Raw genomic sequence first — 17,358 nt, 5'->3', positions numbered from 1 at the left:
GGTGATAAAGGGGGGCCATCAAGTGCGGGTCAAAGGGCGGAGATAGCAGCCAACTTGGATGTCAATACCAAAGAACCAATGGGGGGCGCGTGGAGCTCTACTCCAGTGGTCGATCGGGCGTGAAGCACCTGATCGAAAAAAGGTTGGTTCAAGTAGAGTGCTCGTACATCCAAGTCATCAGACGCTCATTGAGGAGTAGAGGAATGTTGGGGCGATCGGAGTGTTAGTCCGGTTGGGCGGAAATAGTCTACCAAACTGAGTTATTGTAGGGAAGCAGAAGAGGTCGACCGAGCGGCTCCCCCGCTTGGCCAAACAGTGAAACTCCTTTCATATCTTTTAATATCCATTTGGGAGATAATGTCACTGACAACGATGCATGGTCAATAGGCGGATCGTATGACGGAAGCTTCTACTGTCTCATAAGGGATTTGCATACCCTGTTAAGGTATGGTGTCAGAGACACTTTACTGACAAGTTCTTTTATAGGACAATTTGGAGAATGTGCCCACACCTCGAGGAGCATACAAGTCCTCCACTGGGGTGCTATATAAAGGGGGGTCCATGCATCAACTTAGGTACGCGTTATTCACTATGGTCCTGGCACCGGAGTAGGTACGTGTTATTTACTATTCATGTCTGTACTTACTATTGCTCCACTTCCTTCCATCTTTCCGATGATTGACTTGAGTGTCGGAGGGTCAACGTCGGGGACCCCTTTCCTAGCTCGGCACTGACGTTTCTTGTATTGCAGAGCGAAGCAAGGTCTATATCCAGTCAATAAAGAAGTTATATCCTCAGCCAACCATCTTCCTGATTTTCGGACAGGATCAAGTCCGATTTCACTTTAGATGTAATTTAATTGCTCAAAATATAAGAAAATTTGAAAATATAGTAAGTTGGTTGTTTACTTTCGGATTTAGACGAACTGGAGAAAGGCTGCCCACCTCAATCCACTTGTGCTTCCTCTTGTATTAGTTGAATCATCTCAATCATATATATATATATATATATATATATATATATATATATAAATTTGTCGTCAAAGCTAGGGTTCGCAGCGATCCATAGAATCTCCTCGCCCTCTCTTGCCACAGAATCTTGTAGCCGTCCTCGTGGCGGACCCTCCCTCATGCCTCCCTTACTTGTCGTGCTGAATCAAGGATTTCCTGTGCCTCCCTCACTCGTCATGATGAAGCTAGTCTGATCCTCGCCGAGGTAAAAACTCATTTTTAGAAATTGATTTATGATGTCTTCTTGTCAAGTATCCTTTGTATTATGGTTACTAGAATAAGTATGTAAATCACAAGGCACCCTCTATATTTTGCATGAGGTCAAGGAAACCTACGAAAGGGATGTCATAACAGAGCCATATCCTGTTAATATATGGGTCAAACACTGTAACTTTTATGTCTTAATATATGAGGATCATATAGACATTCAAAGGTACAAGTTTTTATTGATGCAACATTCTATTGTTGCTGATTCATACCAATTGGACAAAACTTAAGGAATTTCTAATCAAACATTAGAAATTATGAGTAGGAGGTAAATAATTTAACTTGCATTACTTTTTTTTTGAAATTAATGTCTTCAAATTCATATGCTAGTGGTTGTATATAATTTTGAAGCTTAATTTGTCAATCATTTTTGTAAAATTTTGTAAATCATATTTAAATTTCCTAAATTATTGATCAATGTGAATTCAATATTGATATCCATCTGCTAATTATTTAAAAAAAGAAGGTTTGATAATAAACTTCATAGATGTAAAACATAAGCTCTGTCAATATGATGTTTTCATCTTGTTTTTGTTTTGCATGGCCTGTTCAAGTACAAAATGTGATTTGAAATTTCAAAACGTCATTTCAAAACGTGATTTCTGTGATTAAAAATTCCCTAAATTTTGTCCAATTTAGCATGAATCAGCAACAATAGAATGTTGCATTAATAAAAACTTATATCTGAATGTCCATAGGATTCTCATATATTAAGACACCAAAGCTATAGTATTTGACCCATATATCAATAGAATATGGCTTTGTTAGGAGAGTCGTTTCATAGGTTTCCTCGACATGTAAAATGTAGAGTTGTGCCTTGTGATTTGCATATTTATTCTAATAACCATAACATAAAGGATACTCAGACAAGAAAGCATTATAAATAAATTTCTAAAAGGGGCAAGCTAGCTACATCGCGGCAAGTGAGGGAGGTACGGGAAACCCTCAATTCGATGAGACGGGGAAGGGAGGCATGAGGGAGGGTCTGCCACAAGGATGACTACGAGATTCTGTGACAAGATAGGGTGAGGAGATTCTGTGGACCACTGCGAACCCTATCTTCCACAACGTCTGTGAGAGCTTGTTGCAGTGAGGGAGGGTTTGCCACGAGGACGACTGTGAGATTTTGCGACAAGAGATGGTGAAGCGATTTTGCAAACTACTATGAACCCTAGCTTCGACGACGCCTATGAGAGCTTGTCACAGCGAGGGTGGACGCGCCGAGGAGAATCACAAGTTAGGATTTCAACGAGGAGGGATGAGTGATTCGGATGTTTCATGGCGAGAAGATTTTGATTCAAGCGAAAAAAACATGACGTGTACTTGTCATGAAGCCGGGTCGCATAGATAACCACTTGTTAGCCTGTATACCTAGACATGTAAGGATCATCCAGGAATCTATATCAAATGGGTGATATATATATATATATATGCGCTCAAAAATGATCTAGACATCCAAATGCATGTAAGATTTGAGGACCGAAATCAGATATCATATCAATCACATATGTAGAGAGCTCTATGGATGTTGTCTTGCACATCTTACCTTGCAAGTCCCCTGAGCCTCTAATTTTTTTTATTTGAATTTTTATTTTTACTTAATATTCTAATTTAATCCCTAAATTCTAAACTAAAATCATGTGATATCATAAAATGTATATATATTATTTTTATATATTTTCTATCCAAGTTATTTCACTCACCCTAAACGTCCCTTATCAAGGATTCCAAAACATTGAGATGAAGCAAGATAAATTAAGTACCGAGCGACCTCCTAGATTTTCTATCCAGCTGGCAACTATGTATGATACTCAAATTACTGGACTAGGAGCTATACATCAAACCAGAACAATTTAGACTTTGATCAGCAACAACACCTGGCCTATTTACAGGTTACCTATGATCACAACTCCATTTATATCCCGTTTCCAACATCTATTCCTCCTCGGTGGACTTCACAAATCGACCCTTCACTCTCTTCCTCGTGTCAGCTCTTGCCTTTCTAGACTCATAACGAATCTGTTTATCGTATCTGTGCATAATCCAAATCATAACACGTCAAAATCAAAACACATACAAAATCTATCGAAATTGTGCATGAATGTGAAAGATTTTATATGCATGCCTGCGAGTTTTCTTCTTCTCCCTGTAGCGTATCATGGCGTTGCCCCTGTTTTTCGCCAACAGCTCGCCGTCCATCTTTGTTTCTTTGATCAGGTCATTGCCGGATGATGTTTCACCGAAAGAAATTTGTTTGACACTGCCATGATCTTGCGATGAAGTAAATAGTACAGTCGACATGTTTACCGAGGATGTTGGTCCTTTAACTGAGTGGGTTGAATTGTGCTTCAATTTGGCTGCAGGCTTTGCTGTGTTCTGCTGGAATAAGGAGATAACAGAAAGGTCTGTTAAGTTTGGTTTACGAAATGAAATTATTATTAAGAAAAACAGGATAGTTATTTGTACGAAAGGAAAGAAATAGATAAGAAACATAATAGAAATAGATTTTTTAGGTGGTCTATGGAATAAAATAGCCATGAAATGTCTATTCTTAGGTTTGATTTGTAAAGTGTACTTTAAAAAAAGGAATAAAATGATGACAAATATTAGGACCTCTCGGTCATAAAGCTTACCCAAGAGATGTTTTTTATTTCGATTCACGACTTTTAGAAAAAGTTATAGCCTAGGTGGAGTATGACTGCTTTACTTTGTTATTTCTTACCCATATAAATAGAAAATGAAGAAATGATTCCCTGGCATAATTTTTTTTTAATCGAAAAGAGTATTTTTAGAGCTCTTTTCAAGTTTAAACCTTTTGATTTTTTAAATATATTTACAAGTTGGTCTGACTTATTTGATTGATCAGCACTAACCCTAAATTATTCCTTTTGATGATGGAATCAAGAGCCCACTTGAATGTTATGTTGAGACTCATCAACTCGCCCCACGGGCTTAGCTGAGATGACAAGTAGATGACAAATTTGCTCAATGCACGGAGGGTCAAATCTAGGGGTTGACAGGGTGTAAATCCCTACACCCGGCATAAATCACCCTCCCATCCATCTTACCTCTCAGTCACCATGATTTACCTCTCTGTGACGATCCTAGGGCAGACTAACGAGAGTGCTAGGGTGAGCATAATTGCCTTTTGCCCAATTGAGACTCATCAACTCAATCAACAGCCTCATTTGCATGGCAATGATCCCCAAGTCGATTGGGCAGGTGTGCCCAAATACAACATCTTGGAAAATACCAGTTCCATTTGTGAACTGCTCAAGAAATCCCAAAAGCGCACCAACATCTTCTTTAGTGTGCTAAACCCACGCCACTATACCTCCACCAGAAACATGAAGGCGATGATAGGGAAAAGAATCACACCTCATACCATAACCTCTACCGAAGAGTTCTAAGTATTCTACTTGTTTCTTCCCTTAAACAAAGCTCTCTGTTTGCTTCTTTATCCTTGCTAGCTAAAAATGATCTCTTAAGACTAGCATTGCTATTCATGCATATTAGTGGTGAATCCAAACAGCTACTAGATGCTTTTAAGGGTTTTCAGTAGCAAGGAGTAAGGAAAAAACAAGAACGGCTTCAAAAGTACATGACTTTCAGATCAGGTGGAGGGTGTTAGGGTTAACCTAAGACTTCCATGTTGATGAAATTAAAAAGCCAGGATATTTTAGTGTGTTTAACTTGCCTAGTAAGATCCCCTACCCTGCTCACCCGGGACCAGCCAACTTGTTAATCCACAACCTTCTGGTCAAACTAGCTGTAATTGACTTCCTTGACTTACCACTTCCGACCAGTCCACCTTTTCAATCTATCCAACTTGATTCAGCCAATCCAACTAGTATATCCTACTTGGTAAATTCATTCAGCCCATTGAACTTATTTGTTTGGTTCACTTGACCCCCTCGAACCAATCAAACATCTAGTTTGCCTGATAATCTCTATCTAATTGGCTTGTCTAGCTCGCTTAACCTATCCACACATGACATGATCAACAGGCTTGGTTCTCAAGCTTGATCAATGCACTTAACCCAGTAGGCACAATAACTCACTCAAAGTGGCTCTACCAGACCCATCCAACTTGCTTGACTAATTCGACTTGTCCAACCCATTCAAATGGATTGATTTTTTCTAGCTCGTTTTGCCTAATTACTCTGCTTGCCTTCTCTTGCCTTACTTCCTATATTAGTCATAATATATATTTATCGGAGAGTCTAAGAATGTGTATTATTTGAACAATGAAATATATATTTCTAGATAGAGTAAGGAATCCATATTCCTAATGTATATAATAGGGAATCACAATTTAATAAGAATTTGGTTTTATAAATTCATTATTGCAATCAAATATAGGAATGTCTATTTAAGAGAATTCAAAGGATATATAATAGCTTGAACAAAAAAAAGGAAAAGGAATAGCTCCTAAATGGAGAAATCTTAATCATAAAAGGTGTGAAATATGCAAAATATTACTTGATGGATTCCGGAGAGAACAGAAATCAAGATAACATCGGACATATTATGTAAAGTATTCAAGAATCGAACAGCAACTCTACTCACGTTATTAGACTGTATGCGGTGCGCATTAAATGACAAGATGTCATCATTTGAGGAGGGACAACTTGGGTCGCCTTTGTCATCCACCATTTTCTTAGTTGTGAATGAATTCTCCTTGAGAAGATCATCGTAACTCTTGATCATGAAACCAGTGTTGTGGGCGCCATATGCCATTTCAAGTGCACTACATTCCTTCTGGTCTCTTGATCTCCCAAGGTTAAAATCCCATATCTGAGAATTTCAAATATTGTAAGAAGAAAAGCTATGAAAAAACTGATGGTATGATACACAGATTGGCATAGAAGAAACTAGGAAGATTCATATTATTTAAACAATTATTTGATTTGTCGAAAAAAAAAACAATTGGGATACTGATAAAAGATGATATTATGCAGGTATGGATTTCAGATTAAAGTACCTGTTTCTTTGTAAGTTGTTATAATTTTCAATGATTATGTTATGGAAAGAAACATTGCACAGTTCAGCTTCATAATGTACTTTCCTCGTATGAAAAACATAAGCATCCACAGTATGAATTAACCTGCTCAAGGGACTAGTTTCTGCACCTATCCTCTGCATTGTCGCTGTAAGATTCATTAATAAATATTACAAGATGTTCAAGCAGAAGATAGTGATATTTGTTCTAAATTTGAGTTCTCTTATTATATTCCAGAGAATAAACCGTCAAACTGTATGGGCAATGTTTCAATGTTTGTGTCACACAGCCAAACTTTTGAGAATATTTTACAATTATAATGAGGATGAAAATATGACATTTGGGATCTAAAGACGAGCTCAATTAATCAATAAAAACAAATAAAGATGTTTTATAATCCTTATCAAACATACATAATCTCAGATGCAAATTAAGTAGCTGGTGACTGAGGCAAAATTGAAATAGGCAACAAAATTCTACAACAATGTGCATATTGTAAATTTCCATTGTTGGTTAAACAATTGGGTCTAATATTTTTAGACTGCTGGGATCTAAGGTTCTGAACAGTTCAACGTCTAGAAGGGCAGTTTTGGGCCCAATTATTCAAATCTCGTGTAACATATGACTAATTTAGGCGTTTGGACCATCATCATCGTTGTCATCCCAATTAATCAATTATTAAGAGTAGGTTACAATCTTACCCTTTTATTGAGCTGTAAGCAAAGCTATCTCATTAATGATATTCAATTAATTATATTATTTTCTATTATGTTGGCAAATATCTTGGACTGGAAAATTCAAACTTATCATTGAACAGTCTAAATCAAACACTGTTTACCCAAATGGCATGTAAATCCTCGAATCAACAATGGTCAACCAGCGTTGACGCAACGCTTCCTTCTCCGGAAATTGCTCTCACAGTTGAGAAATTCTTTTTTGAAACATCATGCAAACGACCGAGATCAATAGATCTTTTCATAGAAAAAGCAATTTTAATCCAACTGTATCCAGAAAAGTAAAGATAACTTGCTAAAGTAGCTGCCAACAAATTCAAGAAAAGTCAAGACAAAGAAAATTGAGAAATTAACCTGCGCGGAATTTTCCGGGGGTCCGTAATCCCACGGCAGATCGTTCTCCTCCAAGAGCCGATCGCTCCCCTTCAGCTCTGTCGGTGCAAGCATGAGCAGTGAGGTGAACGGCATTGGCTGAGACTCCTGGAGATCCTCGAAGCTTCCTGTAGCAGTCCGGTACGGCGAGCTCGGGCTAACATCGCCGGCCGCGGCAGCGCCCAGTTCCGTCCTGGAAATCTCCATCAGTTGCTGGCACAGCTGATGCATATTGTGGGGGTTCCTTGGCCGCTTAACCCCCACGCTCTGGATTTTGGGGGCGCATGGCACATAGAGGTCCTTAAACTCTAGATCGGCTCCTGGAACTGGATCCAAAGACGACCAATCGAAGAGAAACTGATCGGGAGGAAGGTTTAAAGTTTGAGGAGGGGGATGATCCAGATCCTTGGAGGCGGCGAGATCGAAACCCCAGGAGACGGCGAGCTCGAGGGCGGTGGGGCATCCGGAAAACCCCTCGATCGGGACCACCGGGTGGTGGTGGTGGCGATGGTTCGCTCCGCCCCCTCCGTCTTCGGATCCACCATGCGAGTCCCAGTCGCAGTCGGCACAGAGGGCGAGACCGTCGGCGACGCACCGAGCAGCGGCTGGCATCGCCCCGCAGTTGTCGCAGATCAGCGAGCGCACGTGCTTCTGAGACAGGGTGTTGGCCGTGTGCACGAGGCGGTCACAAGCCACGCAAAGCCTAGCCGAGTCCGCGCGGCAGAAAAGCACGGCCGGCGCCTCGCCGCAGTATTCGCACGCCGCACGCAGCCCCGCCGCGTCGTTCGCCTCCGCCATCGCCGAATCGAAGAGCAAGGCTTCAGCTCGAGGAATCTTCGCTAAGAGTAAGAAATCTCGCGCAGATCAATGGCCGGCGATAGAACCAGAGCTCGGGAAACCGGAGGAGGACGGAGGCGGCAGCAACGCACTGTTTCTAGTTTATAACACGAAGCCCATCACCGCGCCGGGAACACTGCGGCGTCACGTGCGTATCACGCCTTAACCGGACCGTGTGATGCGATTATAGCTGGTGGCCGAAGCAGTCTCACTCAAAACACCAAACAGAAAAACGGACCTCTTGGAGCCTCTGGTATACATTGGGTGTGTTACCGCCGATAAGTTTAAAACAGATAAATGCTTTTGTATAATAAAAATAATAATCCAATACTTATTGAATATATCAATTTATCTACCCTTTGTATATTATCATTTTAAAATTATATCTTCATAATCATACTTTAAATTATGCCTGTGTAGAGACGATAGAGATTTGAGCATCCACGTCAATATTTTTATTACTATATCTAAAATTTAAAATAAATAATTTATTTTATTAAATTTAGATAATCAATTTTACTACACATTACATCAATCATCCTAAAATTTTCATCATCCTTAATTTTTTTATTATTTTCTTATCTTTTTTCTATTTTTTAATTATTATATTTATGGAATGAGTGGAAGGAGAGATTGAAAAGATTGAGTGAAAGGAGAGACATTAAAAAATATATATTATTTTAGTTTTAAAATAGAAATTTCATTTCTTAAATTTAGAGAATTATTATTCATCAAATTTAAATTTAGAAATGGATAGAGTAGTTGATGTAAAAAATTTTTAATTATTCTATCTAAAATTTAAAATAAAATGTTTGAATAAGATAACTGATATGGATACTCTAACTATTTTTCTATCATGCTACTAATCTAAATTAATATATCAGGATTCCCTACTACCATTTATTTATTTTTCATTAAAAAAAAAAGTCAAGTCACATTCGTATGATGGCCTTCTACACTAACCATCAACTTATGATCTTGACGCATGTTAAAAGGACTTTTAAATTAATTTAATTAAATGATTTTATCATTTGTTTATCACCTTACTTTCAACTCTATATATAGTCTACCCATAAAGTGAAATGATTTTATTTTGGCTTTAAACAATAATTAGCTATCTTGTGTTGTACTTGTGCACAAGTGATTTCGCGTATCGGTGTTTATCATTTAAAAACTATAAAATTTTAATTAAAACAGTTCGGAATATTTATAAATACTGTTCTATAATAACATTTTAGTTGCTATAATTTTTTCTTCTAAAAATAATAAAGTAAAAAATATTTAGATATTCGGAAAGCTGCAAGGCATCATGGAATTGTTTTTTTTAATTAAGCAAATGAATGAACGTTTCTAAATGGCACATGGGAGTTAATAAGAATATGTTGTGATTAACAAGACATCTAATTTCTTGGAAATGAATGTAAACAACCAAAAACGTAAAAAGGTACCCTTTTTTTTTACGATAATATATAATATACAATCTTACATGAGCTACAGAAGAGGACATCCACATGAATGATATGATACAATTAAAATTAATTTTTTTATTTCTCTTCTATACCTGCAAAATGATACTAGTTTATATAAATCAGTATTAATATTGGTGCAGATTTTAAAATCAACGTTGATACGGATAGTTAATGATTAGCACCAACAGTGATACTAGTTTATGTAAATTAGTACTAATGTAGTGCAAACGAACATTAGTAGTTGATGCTAATTTATATAAACGGTTGATGTTAATTTTTTATTAGTACTAGTTTTTAAAAATGAACACCAATAATCGTGCTGGTTTATGCATAATCAACACCAATGTACTGGTTTGCACAAAACCAACACCAATGGTGTTAGTTTATGTAAACGGACACTAACGTGATGTAAACCGGTACTAGTTTTTTTTATTGGTTTGTGTAAATTAACACCGGTAATTATTACACTTACAAAAAAAAATTCAATTTAATATGTTCCTACCTAATGCTATAAATTAATCCCTAAATCCTAAATTATATACCTCTAAGTGAAAAAAACTCAAAAAATTTTAAAAAAATATTGAAATGCACGTATCGTGGACATCGTCGATAGCAAAAGGTATTCAACCCATAAACTCTAAAGATAAAATTGTATTAGTATAACTGAAAATAATTTTTTTTATAAAAAAATCAATATTTCAATTGATTGTGAGAGCCAACCATAATGAGGATAAAAATAAGGAGATTCCGATATTAATTTTAATTATTGATGATTTATTAATTTAAAATATATTTTTTATTATTTTTATATTTATTATTAAATCACACCTCCCAAATATATATATATATATCATTTTTAATTTTTTTTAAACGCTCGATTTTATCAGTAACATTTTGTTTAGAATTTAATGTATAGTATTAAGTAAAAAAAACTCAAATCTAAAAATAAAAATTAGAAGCTATCGAAATGTGCAGAATAAAATAAGCAGGATAACATTTCTAAGCTGTGCTTGTCTGCTATAAAATATGATTTTAGACTCATCACCGACTCACGTTTGACTATTTTTCCTTCACCTTATTTTTTCGGAAAAAGCGCCACAATAATTGTGACTAAATTTTGTTTATCCAATTAATTTTTAAAAAAAGGCATTTTTAAAAATAGTCAAAACATACACTTACTTTTATATTTGCTATCTCCTGGCAAAAAATAGTAAATAAGTAAAATTATAAAAGGAACTCAATTTTTTTTTAACTATAGTGAGAGCGTTTCATGTCACCAAATCGGGAATTGTCTTTTAATCCAAATTAATCAAATTAGATCTTTCGCACCGTCCCAAAAATGTGAAGGTGGTGGATGCCAAGTCGGCAGACGGACTTTTAGATGTCTTTAAATAAAGATAAAGCGGAAGCCTGTGGGCCCCTGCACCCATTTGCACTCCCCACCTCGAAAAGGACACTGTGGACCCTATTTAATTGAGATGTCATGCAATAAGATTCATCCCATACGTCTCCGCTGTCCGTCGAGATAAATAACTACATCGACCATCCTCTTATGGTTTGTTTGGCTGGATCGGATCTTTATGCCTAAAATATCTAGTCTTCATATTTTACTCATCCCTTAAGTCTATCGTTGATGGTCTCCAACTACCGATCCAATTAATACTACATTATGAGGGAAGATAAACTTAAGGGGATCAGAATCAGAATCTGATCGGATTTGAATAAGAGCTCAGATCAATGGTGAAAAAAAATCACTTGAGATCCGACTGAATTCCCATACCGATCGTGCCGACAGTGATCCGGCTGAATTTCCACATCGATCGTGCCGACAATGATCCTTCTAGATTCACCTTCCCTAAGAATATAGTGTGTTGTTCAGGACGATGGCCTCCAACGGTGAACTGGAACGATGAGTGAAACGCGGAGATAAGAAATTTTAAAGACAGAGGATCTGAACTCCTATTTAATTTAGTCCGAGGATGATCAATCTAATCTTATAAAAATTTTCTATCAGTCAATGGATAAATTAAAAAATGTTCACAATGAATAATCAAGAAATCCAAAAAGATGCACAGCAAAAATTGCTAAAAGGAGGAAATTGAGGAAAGAGCAAGGAAGGATAATTTTATTCATCCACCTGTTCAAAATTTATAATTTAAGATAAAATATTATTTTATTAAATTTATTTTTCAGTATATAATCCATCAATTTTTCTATAATTTATCATATTTTTTTTATTATTTTTTCTCCCTTATATATATATATATATTTATTTATTTTAATCTCTTAAATTAAATAATATTTTAATATTTATAAAATAAATTTTGTTCCATATATTTAGAAAAATATTATTCTTAAAATCCAGATTTAAGAAACGTACAGAATAGCTGTGATAAAAATTTTATATCAAATATAAAATTTAAAATAAATTTTGTATTTAAGAAAGTTGATAGGAATACTCATACACTTTAAAAGGAATACTCATACACTTTAAATTGAGACCTAAAAAGTTATGTCAGTTGGGCAATAAAAAACCAGAGGTAAAAGTTCTCCACCCGTCTATCCCCTTCCCTTATCTCCTTCCTAAAAAGATCAAAAATTACTTTCCCTTGTTTTACCTTTCTCTCATCTCCTTCCTAAATAAAAACTCATTCCTAAGAGAACTATTCAAACCTTATTCTTATAATATAAATTTATCATCAGAATACCCACTCATGGTGGATATTAATACTCCATGAATCATGATCGCTTCTCACGGTTATCCTTTCTGTTCATGTGCTATCGCACGATGCTTGAATGGATTTGGGTGGATAATTCCTGAGTTGAGTAGTTAATTACAGTAAAACACTAAAACATCTCTTAAATTCTTTGTTTTTATTATTAAAATATCTCTGTCGCTGTTATCATTTCAATTCATTAATAAAAAAAATACTTCTTTTTTGTTTATCCTTTCTCTCTGCTCTCTTCCCATCTCTCGTCGGCGCAGGTAAACAAAACCTCACTTTCAAAATTTTAAAATGCCTCATAATGCTTCTTTTGGCTCAACTTAATTCCACGCGATTCACGCGTAGTTTATTAAACCTTTTAATCTCTTTCGCAACGATAGTTTTGTTTATAAGACGCGTCACGAGTGACGCACACTTTTCTTATTAAACCTTTCGCGTCTCCAGAATTTCAGTCACGCACACTTTTTCTTATTAAACAAATGTCATCTTTTATCGGCTTCACATCTCACTCATTCATTCAGCTATCAATTCATTCTCCCTTTTTTCTTTTTTTTTGTTAATTCTGACTCGGTCATCAAAACAAATTTAAAAATACCCGGAGCAAATGACCCAACCGTCCAATATTTTAGATTGGTAATTTTATTAGAGGAAAATATCTTATAATATAAAGCGAATAAAACTATAAATATTTAAAAAAACTGTATGAACTTCTGCAATTGCATCATAGTTGGGAGGCATGCTTCCAATTCATTGGTAACATTGAAGAGAATTTTTTCACTAATGAATCAATTAGGAGCCTGCACAGGTTAATACAGATTGATATTTGTTCGAATAAGTTTTGAGAGTAATTCTTAACGGATAAAAAATATTTCGGTAGATTGGATATCTTATATGCCTATATGTAATCAGGGATTGGAGATATTGAGACATTTAGGATGAATATTATCATCTTCTCTTCCAATAGGATGCAGGATCAGATCCACGACTTGGTGTGATAATAAAATAATTATAGTTGAACTTCCACATAAGATACATCTACGACGACGATTAAATTATTGATGAAGTTGACATCATGTTAAAACTCACTGTGTTTTATAAATTTATTTGATGAACAAAATATGAAATTAAATTTTAAGATTTGAATATCTGATTGAGTTATCCATTCAAAAGGGTTTAGAAGGGTTATTGTGATCAGAGACAGACGTGGATACGAACTTGAGGACCAGGAGAGTAAGCATCGCGTTAGATTCGGTTTCGATCATGATTTCATTGTGAAACTGGACTAATTTATTACAATATTTTTAAATTATCAAAAAAAGTTATCTCTATTTTTTTATGTTTTTATTTACAATTGATGGTGTTTATGTATTATCATCCCTAATAATTTAATGATCTACAGCAGCTTACCGTTTTATTTGTTTTATTACATTCTACTGTTTTCATTATTATTATTTTTATCTGCACTGTTCTTTCCATTAAAAACATATCAGGCCACATAAGATTTTTTTTTATTTAAAAAACAAATATTTAGAATTAAACCTTTTATATATTTAAATTTATTAATGATGAGTCATAAAATATATATTTTTTAAAAAAACTTATTATTGTGCTTTTTATTTTTATTTAAAAAAAAAGGAGACAATTTTCGGCCTTTCGGGTATCGAAGCCCTACACTTTCATTGACTATCTAGCTTCAATTTCATCGGACATTCGGACGGGCGACGCGAATGCTGACGGCCACCGGACGGGCGATCAATCAGCCGCGACTTGGCCATAGCTAACCACCGCCGGCAGGTAACAGAGAGCCCTTCTGCGGTTTCTCTACTGCCGATAAGTAACAAGGACTCCCATGGGCGCCTCCGAGTCCCTCCTTTCCAAGCAACAGCAGCAACAAGTTACTCCGATTCCGAACCCTAAATCCTTTATGTTCGATTCTTTACGTTGATTTATCTCCTTTATTTCGTGTCAATTTCTCCTTTTTCATATTCTCAGCCGATCGATGAAATCACCACCGTTTCTGAGAGGACCGAGAGCGTAGATCCCCTTCTGGATCGCGTCAGGGCCCTCAAGATCGTAGGACTACTATTCCTCTTGCTCGGTACTCGCTTATTGTTCTTATTTAGTTTGAAAACTCAATCTTATTCATATTCTTGTTGATTTTGATTGTTGCAGGCGCCGCCGCTGCTTAACTCGCCGCCTCCGACGGAATCCAGCTTATCCGATATTCTTGTCAGGAGACCCTCGTCATCGTCGTCCGCACCTATTTCAGGTGATCTTGTTTCTTTACTCTTTTAAGATTGCAACTTTGATGAGATTGTATGGTTTGCTGAATGCTCCGAACAATGTTGCGGAACAGAGATTTTGTTTGGTAGTTAATTTGCATTATAAAAGTGCTCAGACATCATAAAATCCGTAGCTGTATTTGTATTTAGATATGAATAATTTTCATCTCTCTTTGTCAATTTTTCACCATTGTGATCGCTGGATGCTTTCCTGGTCTCTTCATATTAGGTACTTTGAATCCAAAGGTTCTGACGGAGCTCTTCTCTGTGTACCGTGAGTGGCAGGAAGAGAAGGCCAGTAAAATCAGCAAGAAGCAGGTATTATCCTGTCTAATGTAACTTTTTTAAGTATTAAATTGTGTTTGTACTATGCATTCCAAGATTTATCTTGTCCTGGATTGTACTATTTCTTCCTGACTCAAAGACTAGTGGAAGCTTCTATTGGTTCCACCTGATAAATGTGTGTAAATGCATTGTTGAGCTAACCTAGTATTCTGTGCGAAGAAGAATTACACTTATCCTTTGGATTAACTTCAATAGATTTTGGATAAATACCGAGTTCTAGGACTAGAAGTTGTTTCATCTGTGAATTGCAAACAGAGCAACATTGCTGATGGAACACAATAGTTGTGTGAGAAATCAATCAATGCTAGTTGATATGAGATCTGTGGATCTCTAGATTTTTTTTGAAGGGCGTTTGTCTATGTTGGTTGTTATTGTCTTTTGATAGATAGGTCTATGATTTGAAAATATTTCCTGTTTTAAATTGATATGATCGCTCATATATGTTATAATTATGTTTCTATGTCAGATATAGATCACAATCGTTAGAGCAAGTTGCAATGTATTATGTAGCAATTTGCAAAAAAAATATTCTTTCCGGGATACTTATAATATCCTCTCGTATACATTACATTTCTATTAGTTGTGGATCACTTTAGCTAGAGCAAATTGTATTTTAGTGCAGCAATTTGTTAGGAAATATTTTGAGTGTGATACTTATACTTTTACTATGGTTAATTGATAATACTTCATGTTGATAGAATCATAGAAGAATGATTAGATTTGATGCATAAAAGTGATAACAAGAAAATGGAATCACATTTGATCATGCAATTGCAAAGAATATATACTCGGCCTGTGAGAATTTTGCAATAGTGCAGCAATATATTTGAAAACGAATTTGGTTATAGGGGACATTAACTAGAATATGTTGAATAGAATCTTGCTATGGCCTGGACGGTAGCTTTCCTTTTTCAGAGTATGCAGGAATTTCCATAATAGACATAATTATAGTTCCTACCATTCAGATTACAATTATTATGAATCACTGTTAATGAGCTGTCGCTCAACTGAGATTGTTTGATCTGGCTTATTGGATAAGTGCTGAAAAGTACCATGTTTCGAGTTGAACTGATAGTCAAACAAAATTCCAGTTATTATTCACATGGGAGTATTCTTAGTTTAGTTTGTTATCCTTCATTATTGGTAAAAATGTATCTTCTAGCATCTTATTTTACCAGTTTTAGTATGTTACCAACAGCCATTCATTTTAACCTATAATAGACCAATTGTTAAAAAGTAATTCAAGGTTCCCTTTTTCATGTCTTGGTACATTAAATTCTAAAATAAATGACAACGATAGCTAAGTAGATTTTTAGTGCATTGGGTAGTAGTTGATACCTACATTTCTCCGCGATTGCCATAATTTCTCCTATTACAAATGAATCCAATGATGCAGGAAGTGATCGAAAACAAGATTGATACTGCAGATGCTTTGGCAATTAAGCTTCTTCAGCGCTTCAATTATTCAGTTTCCTCCATGAGATCAACTGCTAACAGTCTGGCTGAAGGTTACCTTCTCCGCTTCCTATTATCAGATCGACAAAGAATTAGACAATTAGATGTTCATTTGGCAATTTCTATTCCACAGTTACGCAGAAAAGATGTTCACTGTTGCCATCGGACTAAGTTTTTTTTTCCCATTTGAAATGATTAATTGATTTTTTTTGACATTTTGTCCAATGTTGCAGTGAATCAATTACAGGTAGATGTTGGTGAACTCAAAGGCAGGCTTACTGAAGTGATAAGCAATTGTGACGCCCTATGCAAGAGAATTGCGACAGAAGGGCCTGAATCGCTCAGGTCCTCTGTGAGTTCATTCTCCACCAGCAACCTGGAAACACAGACCAATTATTCATTGAGAAAGAGTTCTCAAACAACCGAGCAGCAGTTTGCCTTGGACTTTATGAAACCTTCCTAAAATTTTAACATGTTCTTTGATCATACAGCTAGCTGGCATTATTGGAGACATAATGGAGTATGCATGCCACATATATCATGACATTGTTGTCATAATGCATATTGAATTCATGCCATATCTATATTTATGACTTCATACCAATAAATCTGTGAAAAATATTTCAGATTATTGTACCAAACATCACATTTGATGATCTTAGAATGAAATTTTGTGATAAATAAACTCTTAATATGTGATTCTATTTAATTAATTTAATTATTTAAGCTGACTCATAACCCTAAGTCATATTTGTAATGCTGACAATGAAAAAATAATAATCAAAGTTTACATGGGAATATAAAAGTGAGAGTTTACGTATGTAATTTGTTAACTACGAATGCAAAAAATACAATAGTA

At 35.6% G+C, this 17,358-nt stretch overlaps 1 protein-coding gene and 1 pseudogene across 1 annotated transcript; one reads left to right on the top strand and one right to left on the bottom strand.

Annotated features, from left to right (window-relative positions):
* Positions 1-2,921: 2,921 nt before the first annotated feature.
* Positions 2,922-8,351, bottom strand: LOC122012813 (annotated as a pseudogene).
* Positions 8,352-14,066: 5,715 nt separating this feature from the next.
* Positions 14,067-17,208, top strand: LOC122012812. Its single transcript, XM_042569461.1, has 6 exons — positions 14,067-14,311; positions 14,410-14,490; positions 14,590-14,686; positions 14,929-15,017; positions 16,441-16,552; positions 16,733-17,208. Exons 1-6 carry the CDS (start codon positions 14,267-14,269, stop codon positions 16,960-16,962), a joined length of 654 nt encoding a protein of 217 aa, XP_042425395.1. The 5' UTR covers positions 14,067-14,266; the 3' UTR covers positions 16,963-17,208.
* The last annotated feature ends 150 nt before the right edge of the window (positions 17,209-17,358 follow it).

This window comes from Zingiber officinale, chromosome 8A, assembly GCF_018446385.1.
Source record: "Zingiber officinale cultivar Zhangliang chromosome 8A, Zo_v1.1, whole genome shotgun sequence".
Lineage (NCBI taxonomy): Eukaryota > Viridiplantae > Streptophyta > Magnoliopsida > Zingiberales > Zingiberaceae > Zingiber > Zingiber officinale.
Note: the sequence above shows the minus strand (reverse complement) of the source record. Positions and strands in the feature narration are given on the sequence as shown.

What these genes read in the sequence shown, in the direction of transcription:
- LOC122012812 (XM_042569461.1), top strand. Translation starts at nt 14,267, where the DNA reads ATGGGCGCCTCCGAGTCCCTCCTTTCCAAGCAACAGCAGCAACAA. An exon ending in CCAAGCAACAGCAGCAACAA is followed by an intron (nt 14,312 to 14,409) that starts GTTACTCCGATT and finishes TCATATTCTCAG; the next exon opens with CCGATCGATGAAATCACCAC. An exon ending in TGCTAACAGTCTGGCTGAAG is followed by an intron (nt 16,553 to 16,732) that starts GTTACCTTCTCC and finishes CCAATGTTGCAG; the next exon opens with TGAATCAATTACAGGTAGAT.